This window comes from Lupinus angustifolius, chromosome LG11, assembly GCF_001865875.1.
Source record: "Lupinus angustifolius cultivar Tanjil chromosome LG11, LupAngTanjil_v1.0, whole genome shotgun sequence".
Classification (NCBI taxonomy): Eukaryota; Viridiplantae; Streptophyta; class Magnoliopsida; order Fabales; family Fabaceae; genus Lupinus; species Lupinus angustifolius.
Window position 1 is genome coordinate 19,002,853 of NC_032019.1, and position 16,483 is coordinate 19,019,335.

A 16,483-nucleotide genomic window follows, 5' to 3' on the forward strand; every position below is an offset into this window, starting at 1 on the left:
CGTCTAGGGTTGGGCACTTATCTAGATAATATAAGGAGATAGTGGCCAAGACTTCTCGGTCTACCTACCATTAAGGAGACTTTGGACCGACTCGCACCAGAAGAAGTGTTAGATTTCGAGTTGGACGTGTCATCCAAGATCAGACCCCACTTCTTGCAAAAAGCTGCCCGGTCTACCAACGCACCCTCATTCTCGCCCCTTCTCTTCCTTAACTCACACAATACGGTAGGAAATTAAAGTTGGCATGGTCACCTCCAAGCAGACCGACTATTACTCAGGGAGAGGTGAAACGGGCTCGCCTTCGGTGGCAGACGACAGACATAGTAAAATGGGTGGAGGTCCAGACAAAACCACCACCTCATTGGAGCTGGACCCTTCACCGGACATAGCACGAAAGTAAATAAACAAAAAAAAAGAGAAATGACAGAGTATTAAGATGAGAGTTCTAGATGAAAATAAAATTCACTTGTTCGGGTTCAAGAGATGATGCAAGCTCGACAATAAGATTTCAGAAAGAAAGGATAATGAAAGGTAATGAGGAAGATCCCTTATTTATAAGAGAGGGCCTAGACCCAAACCTTCCCGAAGCCCAGCCTTAGGGGCACATCCACCCGTAAAAAATCACTTGAGAACGATCCAACGATGACTCGAAAAACCAAAGCAGGAAATCTGAAACGAACAGACGCGTCGGTTGAACACCCGAGGCCTTTAGGTGAAACGTTGTTAACCCTCCACGTGTCAGGAAAGGACAAATAACCATCATAACCTACCCTAACACCTAGATGCTACCTGAGCCCACCAGATCAGAACATCCTGAGTCTACCAGCCTACCCCACTTTTGGCCGCCCTGATAGACTAGGGGCAACTGTTCTATCATAGATAAATCCAGGTTGTTCTGAGCTCATCACGGGCACATAACCCAAACTGAGCATCCCTCGTTCACCTTCCAAGGGTGGGTCAAACCCACTACAAGTGTCATAAATGTCTCTGACTCGTCATTAATGCACTTCTGACCCCACCATTAATGTGTTGATGGCTCGCCTTTAATGCGAGCTAACATTCCACTTATCACGTCGCCTGCAAATTCCACCTGCCCCCCAATAGATTGACAATTGCAGACTTGTTGGGTGATTAAGGACGACCTGACATACCCCCATTGTACCCACCATGTACTAACCAATGGATAGATGTCATATCAGCCGCTTCAAACTCTATAAATAAAAGACCCCACACAAGAAGTGTAATTAATTATCATTCCATCATTTATTACTTGCATTCGTTGCTCTTGTTCTAACTTCTCTCTTATTTACTCTCATTCTCTCTCTAGAAAACCACATATTGACTTGATTGTCAGAGAACCTGTTCATGTACCTCCCCCAACGGGTCCAGATAGCATTCCAACCAAGATTCCTGATCACTCCTACTCAACCAGGCACTTGATACCGATCATACCCGATCAACATAAAAGACCAATACTCTTCTTGGAAGTTTTGGAGCTTGTGATAATCTATCTCATATTTGTGAGTTTAGTACGTAAAATATTGCAAAATCTTTATGAAGTTGAATTTGTTAGTGTAAAAAACATTCTATATTAAGTGACTACTCCCTCTGTTCCTATATAATTGTCATTATTTTGAGAAGTATTTTGTTCCTTTTTATTTGTCACTTTTCAATGTTCAAGAGAATATTAATTTTTTTCCCAATTATACCCTTAAGTTAAAAGTCTTCTCAATATGACTCTACACAGTTATCCAAAACTATAACTTAATGGATATTGTTGATTCCCGTAATATTACAATTTCTCTTTGATTAATTGTGTATTTCCCAATTTGAAATATTAAGTGGAATATTCTTTCCAATATTAAGTGGAGTAAATGGAGTAAAAAACGACAAAGACACTTGCGTAAATGAGGTAGGTATAGTCTCAAGTAGGAATAATGATACAAAATGATTGGAATTTTGAGCATGAGAGATATATGCTATTATAGGAAATTAATGAATAATTTTATTACATTAATTGACTTTCATAATATATGTGTCAAAACCTTAAAGTGACAGTTATATAGGAACAAATGGAGTATCATGTAAGAATTTATGTTTTTTTATAATATCAATGATATATCATCACCTTTTTTGGATAAGGAACTAATCTCTTTCAAGATGTGTGTTTGTTTATCCCAACAAATATCGTTTTTAGGAATCAAACCTTTGACCTTCCAATAATCTTGAGGATCTAGTAAGATTTACACCACTAAAATAATAATAGCTTGTTAGTAGTTAAAGTTTATGTTAATAACAAAGTAAAATGATAATAAAATCAAAACTAGAGAGAACTTAAGAGAATGAATGTTAAATTAGTACGTCTAAGTAATTCTTCAATATACTAATATTTGTAGTGCCATTATTAGCATCATAATATCACAATTGTGTTTGATATACATAAAAGGTAAGCATTAAAAATAGAGAAAGAGAACAACCTGAAAAAACTTCTAAATGAATAAAGAAATTTATACATAAATTCTAGAAAGTGAAAAAAGATAGGCTGAACCATGATTTCATCAACATTGTTCACAAATTTCACTATAAAAAAAACACATAAACTTATAATTCTAATATAAACCATATTATCCAAATGGAAAATGAAAAACACAACAATGATCAACCCTCAAATATACATGTGCCCAATTGTACACGTGGTAAACACTCATTTGCAGACATTTTTTTCAAATTCTTTATGTTGTAGACTTGAGTGACTTTCTCTTTGTCAATTGAACGCTTCAAATTCTAAAATACACTTCAAAATTTTATAGCCGTTGGAAACACTGTACGAGAGGAACCCTATAAGAACAAGAAGAAAAATTTACTCTTTGATTTCACATTCTTCAACCCATTTTCAGAAAAGAAAACCCATTTCAGATTTCATTATTTGGCACATAATTCTGTTGAAAAATCTCACAGAAAAAAAAGAAAAGAAATGATAGGCGTGAAGGGGAAGTTGCTGAAGAAGCTAAAATCAATCAAACCAATTGGGTCTTTGAATCAAGATCGAATTCTTCAGGTGAAACTTCAGATGGCTATGTTAATTTTCTCCAAAAGATTCCAACTTTGAATATTCAGAACCCCTTTGTTTCCCGAGAAAATGAGCCCAACAAAGTTGTTCAGAACAGCTTGAATGTGCAGGAGGAGCCTGAGCCTAATGTAATTGATGTATCAGAGATGATGAAAGATCTTATAGATGATTAAGAAGAAATGAATTTGGATGATAGTTATAACAAAGAGAACATTGAGCCATGTTTATTGAAATGCAAAAACAAACCTAGCCATAACCAGAAAGGTATTACTTTGCAGAATGGGAACAGAGAAGAAAAAGAGTAAATTTTCTGAGGAATCAAAAAAATCATTAGGGATAATAGCTGATGATGATAGCAATGGGCAAATCCATTGGTCTGAAATCGATGCTTTATCATTTCGGCAGCCTGACTTGAATTCAGGAAGCCTATTTGACCCGAATCTACTCGCGGCTTTCGAGCCGGGAAGGAACATGTTAGAATGACAGAGGAACTTAGAAGAGCCAGAGTCGAAGCAGAGGCATCACAGAAATCTTGCAGCATTGAGGAAAACATTGATGACGATGATAATCCTATGGTGTTATTTGAAGAAAAGTGTCCACCAGGTGGTAATGGTACTGTGATTTTCTACACAACGACGCTTACGGGAATCCGAAAGACATTCGAAGACTGCAATAAAATACGTTTCCTTCTGCAAAGTTTCAAGGTTGTGTATTCTGAGAGGGACATATCAAGCACAAGTAGTTCAAGGATGAGCTATGGCGTACTTTGGATGGGAAAATAGTACCTCCAAGGCTTTTTGTTAAGGGGAGATTATTACTTTGCATGAGCAAGGAAAGTTGAAGAAAATCTTTGAAGGGATTCCATTAGATAAGTCTAATGCTTCATGTGATGCATGTGGTGGGATAAGGTTTATAGTATGTTATAATTGTAATGGCAGCCATAAGATCCATGCAGAAACTAGAGAGATCAATCAGTGCACACAGTGCAATGAGAATGGCTTGGTTATATGTCTCTATTGCTGCTAGCACGGTTTTAAGTTGCGGTTGTGGTTATCCATGACTGTAATGTGCCTGAAATTGCCGCTACAATGTGGTTGTGGAGACTACCATAACCACTTTTTTTGCAATATGAACAAGATCAACTCATACCCATGTGCTCTGTCTAGACTATAAGTAATAGAGTTTGTATGTAATCCAATATATGTGAGAACTGTTTTTTTCTTTTAATGATCATTCTTTGATTAAGAAGAAATGAATATGAATTGTTCAAATTTCTTATTATGTGTGCTTTTGAGAGCTTTATCTTTTGTACCAGTATGATGTACATTACCCTGTCTGTCAAATACAGATAAGTTAGGATAATTAGTGGGTTTTTATAGCCCCTTTGCACATTCGTTTCTAGTGCTGTTTTTTTGTAGGTTTGAATTAATTTTGATTTCACCATAAGAGAAATACTCCACAATAAATTTATTTCTTGTTTGTTCTTTTTTTATTTAAAATTGTGGATGAAAATGTTATTCGTTCCTTATAGGGGAACTAATTCGCAAAAGAACTATGAATTGGTATCCAAAACCAATTCTGTACCAAAATAAGAGAATTGTATTTGAATACTTATTTCAATGCATTATACTTAATAAAATGATTCTACCACTTTTAAGGGATGATATTCTTAGCGCAATTCCTTAAATCAGACCTTACTATAGCATTATCCCCCACAAGTTCCTTTATTTTCCTTTGCCATTAGTCCAACCTTACTTTTATTTACCTATCCCATTTTTTATATATGAGAAATAATAATGTATTACTATAGCATAATCCCCTACCAGATCCTTGAAATAAGATTATCAGCATCAGCATTTTGCAAAAGCTGAAGAGATTTGGACAAGGGACTTGAGAAGCCTAATATCTTTTACTAAAGTACAATGTTAGAGGACCTTAATTATTCAAGGAAACAGTAGCAAATTGAATTGAATAGGCATTCAAAATTGTAACTATAATATTCAACATTGCATCCCTGATTCATTATTTTTTTACAGTTCAGTTTACTAATGTGCGTTCCACTTCCATGGTTTAATCTTTTGTAGTTTCATCACCATAATAAATATATCCACTTTGAACATACTAGACATGAATTCATTAAAAACACAGTAACAGTTTCATATTAAACGTCAGCATTAAAGAACATGCTGGAATTGTAACCAAAAGTTAGATTGTGCTGAAATTTATTGTAATAATCCTTCAAAGCATGCATTATTCTGAACAAATCTCTATTCTAATGTTTTCTTTTAAAAAAATTACTGATTTTTTTCACAAGTTGTATGCATTTTATCATGTTTCATTTTATAAACACAGATATATTAAACATAGCAATTACTCTTAAATACTTCTCACTGTTCAGTCTCATTTTCTCTCTATAATAACGTCAAAACCATACATTAAATGTTAACAATACCCTATTTTTTCTTATATATATGTTTATATCTTTGGATGTTTAATTTGGCATGCTTAACTTATCTCTTTTTCTAGTTTCTCAGTTTTTACCTCAGAAAAGTTATGAACATGTTGCTCCATAAAAAACCTTTTGTTCTCTCCTTTTCAGCATTGGTTATAGTATTTTCATGTCAGTGTTCTGCTACTCAGTTCAAGGTGGGAGATTCATCCGGTTGGGTTATTCCACCATATCCATTGTACTACACTAAATGGTCATATTCTCACTTCATGAGAGTGGGTGACTCTCTAGGTAAAATCCAAAGCAATTTTCTTAATTTTGGAGAATTTTGATTTATACTTTCTGCTTCTATACTTATATTGATATCAACCAATAACAGATTGCTTAATCTTCTGAAATTAAATGCATCTTATTATCTCTCATTTTGTTTTCATGTTTATGTTATCTTCTATTTCACTTTAATAACCTTAGCTTTAGATGTTTCTAGTCTAACAACCTTAGCTTCAGATTGCTTACTTATTGTTGTTGTTATGAATAGAAGACGAGTCTATCCAATATTCCAAAACCTCTTATAGTATCACTATTAGAGCCTCACCTCGAAACATGATAGTAAGAAATACTAAAAACGAGCTTTAAAATTGTGATTGTAGTCACATTTGTGGAGATTGTTAAAACCATAATGTTGCAAGAAAATATATCCACAATTGTGGTTGTGAAGACTCATTGGGACCTCAATTTTAGCCTAATACCAAAATTTAAAACTTTGCCTTACAAAATAATAAGGGACTGAAATTTTATGAATTAAATATTATTGTTGAGAATCTTGTATCTATGTACTTCATGCTATATATAAGATGTCCCAAGCCTGTATAAAAGTGAAAATTATATTAGTTAAATCACATTCAACATAAAATTTTGTTGAAATAGGATATTAGTGATCAAGCTTGTATTTAGTTTTGTTTATCCTCTTATCTTTCCAATGAGTTGTATTTACCAAAAGAATAAAAAATGCACTCACTTTTGATTATTGTTAAATTTAGTATATACTAATTCTGATGAGTTTTGAAATGTGAACAACACAGAATTCCACTTCGACCCCAAATTCTACAACTTAGTTCAGGTACAAAAATCTGACTATGAGCATTGCACAACACTTAAGCCTCAACTAGTATTCAGCACTAGCCCAGCAATTATTCCACTGAAGGAGAAAGGCACTTTGTTCTTCATATGCACCATCTCAAACTATTGTTGTCTAGGCCAAAAGATTGCCATTACTGTCCATGAAAACATTCCTCCATGGCTACCACCATTGTCGCCGTCTTCGGCACCATCACCATCCCGAGTACCATTACCACCAAGTTCTGCTCCAGCATCTAGCATAAGCCCTGTGCCAGCTAATTCTACTGCTCCAGGAGGTAATAATAATGGTGGGAATTCTCCTACACAAGGGGAGAAGTCTAATGCAGTGGCATTGGTTTATAGGAATAGTACTTTCAATGTTTCTTTTTGGAGAATCTTATCTATGTTTGGTAGTTTCTTTGGACTTTGGATGATTTAGTATGAGAAATTATTGCATGGTCTAGGATGAATGGTCTAACACATTTCTATCATTCATCATTAATGTCAAAACAAATGATGAAGTTGTGTCTAAACCGTTCATCCAGAATCGTGTATTACTTTCTAATTTTAGCTAGGATTAGATTTGAAATTATTCTATAGTCACTCTTGTTATGTTTTAGTTTTAGCATTGCGGCTCTAATTTTAATTTAACAGTATGTAGGTTACGTAAAATTTTATCCAATTTCTATAATAAATAAATAGTAATATTTAATGGGTTATGTATTTGGAATCCTTCAATAGAGGGATTGCTTATCTTTTTCCCCTCACAAACAAGGGGATTATTTTTCTCATCTTTTTTATATATAAAGGAATGAAATGTTACAAATCACATTTATAATGAAAGTATCAACTTACTCAAGCACTTGTTTATAGTTTATACCAATATTGTGATAATTACACCGGACCATCTGACCGGTTTGACCACTGATTGAACTTGAAAACGGTTCTGGTTTGTAGTCTTAACTGAGTGAGGGGTGAACCGCTTTGAATCGGAAAAATTCCGGTCCAATCATGTTAAACATGGTTGAACCATAATAACCGGGAAATGGACTGGACAGTTCACTTAAAAATTTTAAAAAATAGAATACTACTACAATATTTTATTTTACTCCGGTCCAAAAAAAGACTAAAAAATGTTATTTCAATATAAGTATATATAATTATTAATTATATAAATTTTGTATTTATATATCACTATATATATTTATATATAAATTATATATGAAATCACCCGGTTCGACTGGACGGTTTAACCGTTTAAATCGGTTAAACCTAATTCGAGACCTCTTTCAATTTAATGTCCTGGTCGGATTTCACAACATTAATTTATACAATCATTTAAGAAGTAGTTAATTAAGGAATGAAATATTGAGTGTATACAATTAATGAAATTTGATAGTAATTGATTTCGTCCAATTTGAGGTTATAGGTCAGATTTCATTTCAATCCATAACATGCCTTGCTAAAATTTTATTATCTAAGATATATTAATTTGGGTATAACATATAGAGAGGAAAAAATGACATTGATATAACATTTTATCATTGAAGTTTATAATAGGAAAAGTTAAAAATGATGTACAAAAGGTAAAATCATATGGATAACAAAAGGTTGAGTTAGAAGTACTGCTGACTTTTAATTTCCAATGGGAGGAGAGAGAGAAATATAAGTACTTGGTAAAGTATTTTTATTTATAAAAAACTAAGCATAATTGAATAATGAGAATGTTAATAATAAGAGTCTTAATGATATTATTTATTGATTGAAAAATAGAAAGTCAATATTCAGAAATGGTGTTTAATATCTTAAAAATATTATTTCGAACACGGTCTCTATTTTTATTTGAATAATAACACTTATAATTTACCACTTATCACTTGTCACAAGACAATTGAACTAGAAAATGTTTATGGCTTCATTTTTAGCATGTCATGGTTTTAATCTAAAAGAGATAGAATTATAGGAATTACAATAGATTAGAAAGAAATGGAAAAAAGAAAAAAAGAAATAGGTCTTGGGGTTTTGGAAATAGGGATCAAGAAGACCAATATTTTTGCAAGAAAGGATTGGCTTCTTTCTTTTTTTCTTAGTAATGAATGGCTTTTTAATTCTTATTTCCAAAACCCCAAGTGGTATCAGAGCTACACGATCCAAGAAACCTGTGAAGGTGCCATCAAGACCGTTGATGCAAGAAACTTCGATTAGTGAGGTTCACAAAGGTTGATCAACAGAAGAACTAAAACAGAAGGAAGAAGATGACAACATCGAGTGGTTTCTTAATGAATCTACCTATTCTTGACAACAAGAACTTTGATCATTAGAGTATTCAGATGAAGGTCATCTTCGGGTTTCAAGAATGTTTGGATGTGGTACAAGTTTGGTTCATCATCTCAATGAGAATCTCACAGAGGCATAGATATTGAGTATAGGGAAGCTATAAAAAGAGATTGCAAAGCAATCTTCCTCATACACCAATGGGTGGACAGGGCAAACTTTGAAAAAAAAATTATTGCAAGTTATGCCAAGGAAGCTTGGGAAACACTTGACAAATGCTACTCATGTGGGTTGAAGGTGAAGAATGTGAGGTTGCAAATGATGTGCAGACAATATGAACTTCTGCAGATGGAAGAACAAGAATCCATCTCAATGTATTTCACAAGAATTTGAGCCTTAACCAACCTTATGAGAAGTTGTGGAGAGCAGCTAATTGAGCAAAGTATTCTTGAAAAAATACTTAGAACTCTAGCTACTAAATTTGATCATGTGGTGGTAGCTATTGAGGAATCAAAAGACCTGAAATTTCTAATAATTGATGAGTTACAAGGTTCACTAGAAGCTCATGAACAGAGGTTTCTTGATAGGCTATCTGAAAGACAAACTCAACAAGCTCTCAGTGTTCAATTCAAGAAGAAAGCAAGTTCATGTCACTTTGATAAACAGAACAAAGGCAGTGGGAAAGGATATGGAGAAAGGATGTATGATGTTGCTAAGGTAAACCAGATTGAACATGGAGGTCACAGGAATGAATCATCAATCTTAACTCATGACATTGATTCAAGAAATGCCAAGAGGAGAGGCAACTTTAGTGCAAAGAAGAAGAAAGACAAAAGCAAGATTCAGTGCTTCAAGTGTAATAATTGGGGGCATTTTGCATATGAATGTAAATTCAAAAGAAAAGGCAAAGAAGTTGAGGCTAGATTAGCAAAAGATGAAGATTATGAGGAAGAGGTATTGCTAATGGCAGAAGAAGTAGCCTCAATTATAATTGAGGACTCTGAGGATCAAAATTCAGAATCACAAATTGAAGAAATTATATCTGATAAAGATGCATTGATGATGATCATAAACAAGGATGATAATCGATTATCATCAAATAATTGATATCTTGATACAGGGTGCTCTAATCATATGAATGGGCACAAGGAGTGGTTCACCTCACTTCACAATTTAGTCAAAACCAAAGTCAAGTTTGCTTATGACAGTTCAATCAATGCAGAAGAAATTGAAAAGAATATGATAAAAAGAAATGAATGTTTGGATGTGGTACAAGTTTGGTTCATCATCTCAATGAGAATCTCACAGAGGCATAGATATTGAGTATAGGGAAGCTATAAAAAGAGATTGCAAAGCAATCTTCCTCATACACCAATGGGTGGACAGGGCAAACTTTGAAAAAAAAATTATTGCAAGTTATGCCAAGGAAGCTTGGGAAACACTTGACAAATGCTACTCATGTGGGTTGAAGGTGAAGAATGTGAGGTTGCAAATGATGTGCAGACAATATGAACTTCTGCAGATGGAAGAACAAGAATCCATCTCAATGTATTTCACAAGAATTTGAGCCTTAACCAACCTTATGAGAAGTTGTGGAGAGCAGCTAATTGAGCAAAGTATTCTTGAAAAAATACTTAGAACTCTAGCTACTAAATTTGATCATGTGGTGGTAGCTATTGAGGAATCAAAAGACCTGAAATTTCTAATAATTGATGAGTTACAAGGTTCACTAGAAGCTCATGAACAGAGGTTTCTTGATAGGCTATCTGAAAGACAAACTCAACAAGCTCTCAGTGTTCAATTCAAGAAGAAAGCAAGTTCATGTCACTTTGATAAACAGAACAAAGGCAGTGGGAAAGGATATGGAGAAAGGATGTATGATGTTGCTAAGGTAAACCAGATTGAACATGGAGGTCACAGGAATGAATCATCAATCTTAACTCATGACATTGATTCAAGAAATGCCAAGAGGAGAGGCAACTTTAGTGCAAAGAAGAAGAAAGACAAAAGCAAGATTCAGTGCTTCAAGTGTAATAATTGGGGGCATTTTGCATATGAATGTAAATTCAAAAGAAAAGGCAAAGAAGTTGAGGCTAGATTAGCAAAAGATGAAGATTATGAGGAAGAGGTATTGCTAATGGCAGAAGAAGTAGCCTCAATTATAATTGAGGACTCTGAGGATCAAAATTCAGAATCACAAATTGAAGAAATTATATCTGATAAAGATGCATTGATGATGATCATAAACAAGGATGATAATCGATTATCATCAAATAATTGATATCTTGATACAGGGTGCTCTAATCATATGAATGGGCACAAGGAGTGGTTCACCTCACTTCACAATTTAGTCAAAACCAAAGTCAAGTTTGCTTATGACAGTTCAATCAATGCAGAAGAAATTGAAAAGAATATGATAAAAAGAAATGATGGTGCAAGCTCAAGTATCTCTAATGTTTTGTATGTGCCAAGAATGAGAAATAATCTCATTAGTCTTGGACAGTTACTTGAAAAGGATTATAAGATAAGCATGGAAGATAGAGTCCTTAAGATCATCAACAAGAAAAGAAGACCAATCTTAAAGGCTCCACTTTCAAATAATAGAACCTTCAAGATAGGTATTCATCTTGATAATCAGAAGTGCTTGAAGTCCACAACAGATGACACAAGAGTTTGACATTAGAGATTCTGCCACTTGAACCAAAGGGGTTTGGAATTGTTGAGTAAGGATGGAATGGTAACAGGTCTACCTGAAATCCATAAGGGAATCAACATCTGTGAAGAATGCATAACAAGCCATCAAGCAAGAAACAAGTTTGTCTCACAAGTTCCAACTAAATCCAGCAACCCCTTAGAAGTGGTGTATACAGATGTCTGTGGTCCTCTACAAACTAAATCAGATGGTGGAAATAGTTACTTTGTAACTTTCGAAGATGATTTTACAAGGAATTTGTCGAGCTATCTGCTTAATAAGAAAAGTGAAGTGTTTGAGAAATTCAAAATCTTCAAAGCACTTGCTGAGACTCGGTGTGGTAGGAAGCTAAAGCTAATTAGGAGCGATGGAGGAGGGGAGTATATCTAAAAATAATTTCAAGAATTCTATAACAAAGAATGTGTCATACATGAGGTGATTGCACCATATACCCCTCAACATAATGGCACAACTGAAAGGGTTAATAGAACACTCCTGAATATGGTGAGAAGTATGTTGAAATCAAAAGGCTTTCTAAAGAAATTTTGGGGCGAAGCACTGATTACAGCAACTTATGTGATAAACAGAAGTCCTACCAAGACACTAAGAGATAGAACTCCTCAGGAAGCCTGGTCAAGAATCAAACCTGATGTGAGACATCTCAGAATTTTTAGCTCAATCTGCTTCAAACATGTGCCTGATGTCAAAAAGAAGAAGTTAGATGATAGAGGTGAGAAACTGGTCTTTCTAGGATATCACACAGAAGGGTCCTACAAAGTCTATGATCCTAAGACAAATTCCATATCATACAGCAGATATATCAAGTTTGATGAGACTCAGGCTTGGGATTGGAATCAAACAAATGCATCATCAACAAAAACTGGTCAAATGAATATATAGGAGACTAATGAATTCCCTCAAACAATCTCAACTCTAAATAACAATGGCATTGATACAAGTAATATACCTCAAAGGCAAAGGCAACTTCCTAATAGTTTGAGGGATTATGAAGTTTTCTTTGATACTTCAATCACAACAGAAGGAGATCTGGTTCATATGGCCTTGTTAGCTAAAATGGAACCAATTAGCTTTGAACAAGCCAACACAGGAGATCATTGGAGAAAAGAAATGACTGAGGAAATCAGATCAATAGAGAGGAACCAAACTTGAGAACTCACAACTTTACCTAAAGGAAATAAGGCAATATCAGTCAAATGGGTATTCAAAGTTAAAGTTAAACTAGATGGAGGAGTGTCTAAGTACAAGGCAAGACTAGTTGCTAGAGGTTTCTTACAAAGACATGGTCTGGATTTTGATGAGGTATTTGCACCATTTGCAAGAATTGAGACTGTTAGATTGGTTATTGCAATGGCAAGCTCAATGCGTTGATCATTAAGTCAGCTAGAAGTAAAATCAGCTTTCTTGAATGGCCCTCTTGACAAAGAAGTATTTGTAACTCAACCTCAAGTATTTGTTGTATCTAGACATGAAGACAAAGTCTACAAGCTTCATAAGGCTCTTTATGGTCTAAGACAGGCACCTATAACATGGAATAAAAGAATAGATGGGTTCTTTCTTCAACAAGGGCTCATCAGGTGCAAGAATGAGCATGCCATTTACATCAGAGAAGCATCCAATGTGGCATCAGTTATCATATGCTTGTATGTGGGTGACCTCTTGATCATTGGCTGCAATAATGAAGAAATTGAGAAGATCAAGGCCAAATTGAAAATGGAATTCGAGATGACAGACTTAGGAACTCTTTCCTATTTCTTAGGAATTGAGTTTTCTATGATAAACATTGACATTTTGATGCATCAAAAGAGGTACATCACTGAAGTGCTCATCAGGTTTGGCATGCTTGAATGTAACCCTGTTGTAACACCAGTAGAGGTAGGAAATACTCTTAGCAAATGCAGCCTTGATGACGAAGCTACTTATTCAACTTTGTACAGCCAGATGGTAGGATCATTAAGGTACATTTGCAATTCAAGGCCAGATATAGCTTATGGAGTAGGCTTGGTTAGTAGACACATGTAAGATCCTAAGCACTCACATATGCAGACTGTAAATAGGCTACTCAAGTACCTAAAAGGAAGCATAGATTTTGGTGTGATTCTTCCTGCTGATACAACTTGTGAGCAAAAGGAACAAAGAACTCTCTATGGCTATACAGATGCAGATTGGTGTTGTAACAAGGATGATAGGAAAATCACAAATGGTTAACCATTTCAAATACAAGAATGCATCTATTAGTTGGAGCATAAAGAAGCAAGAGGTGGTGACACTCTCATCTTGTGAGTCTGAGTACATTTCTGCTTGTCTAGGTAGTTGTCAAGGTTTATGGCTGAAATCATTGCTCAAGGAAATGTGTGGGCATATTGATTCGACATTGCTGATTTTTGTGGACAACAAGTCAGCCATTAATCTGTCTAACAATCCAGTTTCTCATGGACGCAACAAACATATATAGACCAAATATCACTTCTTGAGAGATCAAGTTGAGAAGGGTAACTTGAAGTTGGAATTTTGCACATCTTTGGAGCAGCAGGCTGACATTTTTACTAAGGCACTTAAGATAGAAAGTTTTGAAGTTCAAAGAAGGAAGCTAGGAGTAATGAGTCTATCAAGCTTGAATTAAGGTGGAATGTTAGAGTAAAAATGTAATTTATAGCTTGTTGTATATGTTTATATTGGGCCTTGATAGTTTGGGCTGGTAAACATTGATCATTCTATTAATAGAAGTTGGTTGTTGGATTGGTAGTTGTTAACCAATCTACACTTTCTAAAATTAGTTCATACTCAACTTCTTCTTTTCTCCACATTCTACTCATTCTCTAACACCCCAAACATTAAGTTCTAACAATAGGGATCCTTATCACCAAAAATGATCTCAATTATCTTATTTGAATAGGGAACCGATAATACAATAAAAGAAGTTACAAATCAATCAATTTTCATCTCACTCAAGTAGGAGAGACTATTAATTGAGTTAAACTCTAATAGGGGAAAGTTACAAATGAATCAATGACCATCAAACACAAGTAAGAGAAGGCTATTAATAAAGTCAAACTCAAGTAGAGGAAGAATATTAATAGAGTCAAAATCAAGTAGGGGAAGAATATTAATAGAACTAGTACAAAAGAGGAACTAAAGAAAAAATGTATTGTCATTCATAATTATCAAAACTATCAATGTTACATCGAAAAGTTATCAAAGATACAATTTAACAGTTCTAATCACATCATTATCATTTGTTTAAAATAAACTGATTTAATTTTAAATTGTTAAATCATCGATCAATAAAAACTTATTAATCGTCGATCATTATCTCCATAATAATGTATCTTAACAATACAGCAGTTGGATACACTAAAAATGATCTCACCATAAACCTTTATAGCTTTAGAATGTTGCTCTACTTCAAACTTAGGTTACATGTTATTATGTGTTCTGATACCACCTAACTATGATCATTACTACAAATTATTAGTTATAAATAAATTGAATTATATTAATTATGTAACATCATATAACCTAAATTTTTGGGGGAAGACTTTGCTCACATATCACAACCTCTCACTCAAATTCTTCTGTTACCAATTTCATCCTACAAATTGGACATGTCAAATTCATTACCAACCAAGGATCAATACAACTAGCATGGAAGAAATGATTACATTCTGATAGAACTCTCACCAAATCAGATTCTTTGTAATCCAATAAGCATATGGAGCAGCAAGAACAACTTGAACTAGTGCTTTTATTGCAAAATTCAGCTTTAGAATATTGAAGACTTGGATACCTCTCTAGTATTCTTGCATTCTGATCTATGCATGGCTCAGATCTCACTCTGTTTCTTACACTCTGATTAGAGTCTCTGTCACTTCCACGAATAATACTGCATGCATAAGAGACATATGTAACAAAAACACTGAAAACAGTTAGGGTAAGAAGGAACAATGTCACCTCTACATAATTGTAGTCCATCACTTTCATATAGCATAGCAAAATGGTTATTGTGGGTCATTCATATATATATATATATATGTATATATGTGTGTTAAATAAAAATCAATGATTTTGTTAATTCCATCAGAAAAAAGTATTTGCTTAATTGATGTTTTCCGTAATGGGAAATCTATTATGAGGCTATGTTAAAGAGTAATAAAAAAAATTGCTTTCCGTAATGGGAAATCTATTTTGCTACGTGTTTAACATTATCTTCCTGTCTTGACTTTTGGCTTTCTCCTGCAATAACAATACTAATCGTTATTCGATGTAATTGACGGTGGTAACAAGTTCGACTACCAATTAAGGATATATTTCCTTACCTTAATAAGTTAGATTAGACTTTCCATAAAATATTAGTCCAAGGTTAAAGAAAATTATTTAGTTTAATGAACTAGACTTTAAATTATCTAAAAGTCATATAAAACTTAAAAAGTTGAGATACTTAATTATATTATATATTAATATTTATATTATATTATTTTAATTAATTAATATAACTACATACAAAATTTAATTTTAAAAATATAATATAATTATTAGTATTAAATGAACCCATTTAAAAGAAGACTTGTATTCAAAGATAGATTTATTGGCTTATTCCTTAAAGTGTGATAGGTTTTTAAATAATCTTTCAAGTTAAACTAGACTTATCAAGCCAAGGGTTTAAATTTTCCTAAACAAGCCGAACCCAAAATGTTATATTATATATAAGCACATTTTGTTTAATGCAAAGTTTGATTTAAATTGCTTCAACTCCTACATAGTACATACAATAGAAGAGTGGTAGACCCAAATTCATTTTGTTAGTATTGTATCAGTATATGGGAAAAACATAATTATAATTACGTTTTTTATAATAACCTTC

General features: G+C 33.8%; 1 protein-coding gene and 1 pseudogene across 1 annotated transcript; both read left to right on the top strand.

Annotated features, from left to right (window-relative positions):
- Positions 2,854 to 4,147, top strand: LOC109360154 (annotated as a pseudogene).
- LOC109360248 (cucumber peeling cupredoxin-like) lies at positions 5,555 to 7,077 on the top strand. The gene is made up of 2 exons (XM_019604976.1): positions 5,555 to 5,810; positions 6,602 to 7,077. The coding sequence occupies exons 1-2, from the start codon at positions 5,624 to 5,626 to the stop codon at positions 7,075 to 7,077; spliced, it is 663 nt and encodes a 220-aa protein (XP_019460521.1). The 5' UTR covers positions 5,555 to 5,623.

Bases quoted from the DNA above. Each gene is read 5' to 3' on its own strand.
- LOC109360248 (XM_019604976.1), top strand. From the start codon at position 5,624: ATGAACATGTTGCTCCATAAAAAACCTTTTGTTCTCTCCTTTTCAGCA. The intron at 5,811-6,601 runs GTAAAATCCAAA...TGAACAACACAG, and splicing joins GAGAGTGGGTGACTCTCTAG to AATTCCACTTCGACCCCAAA.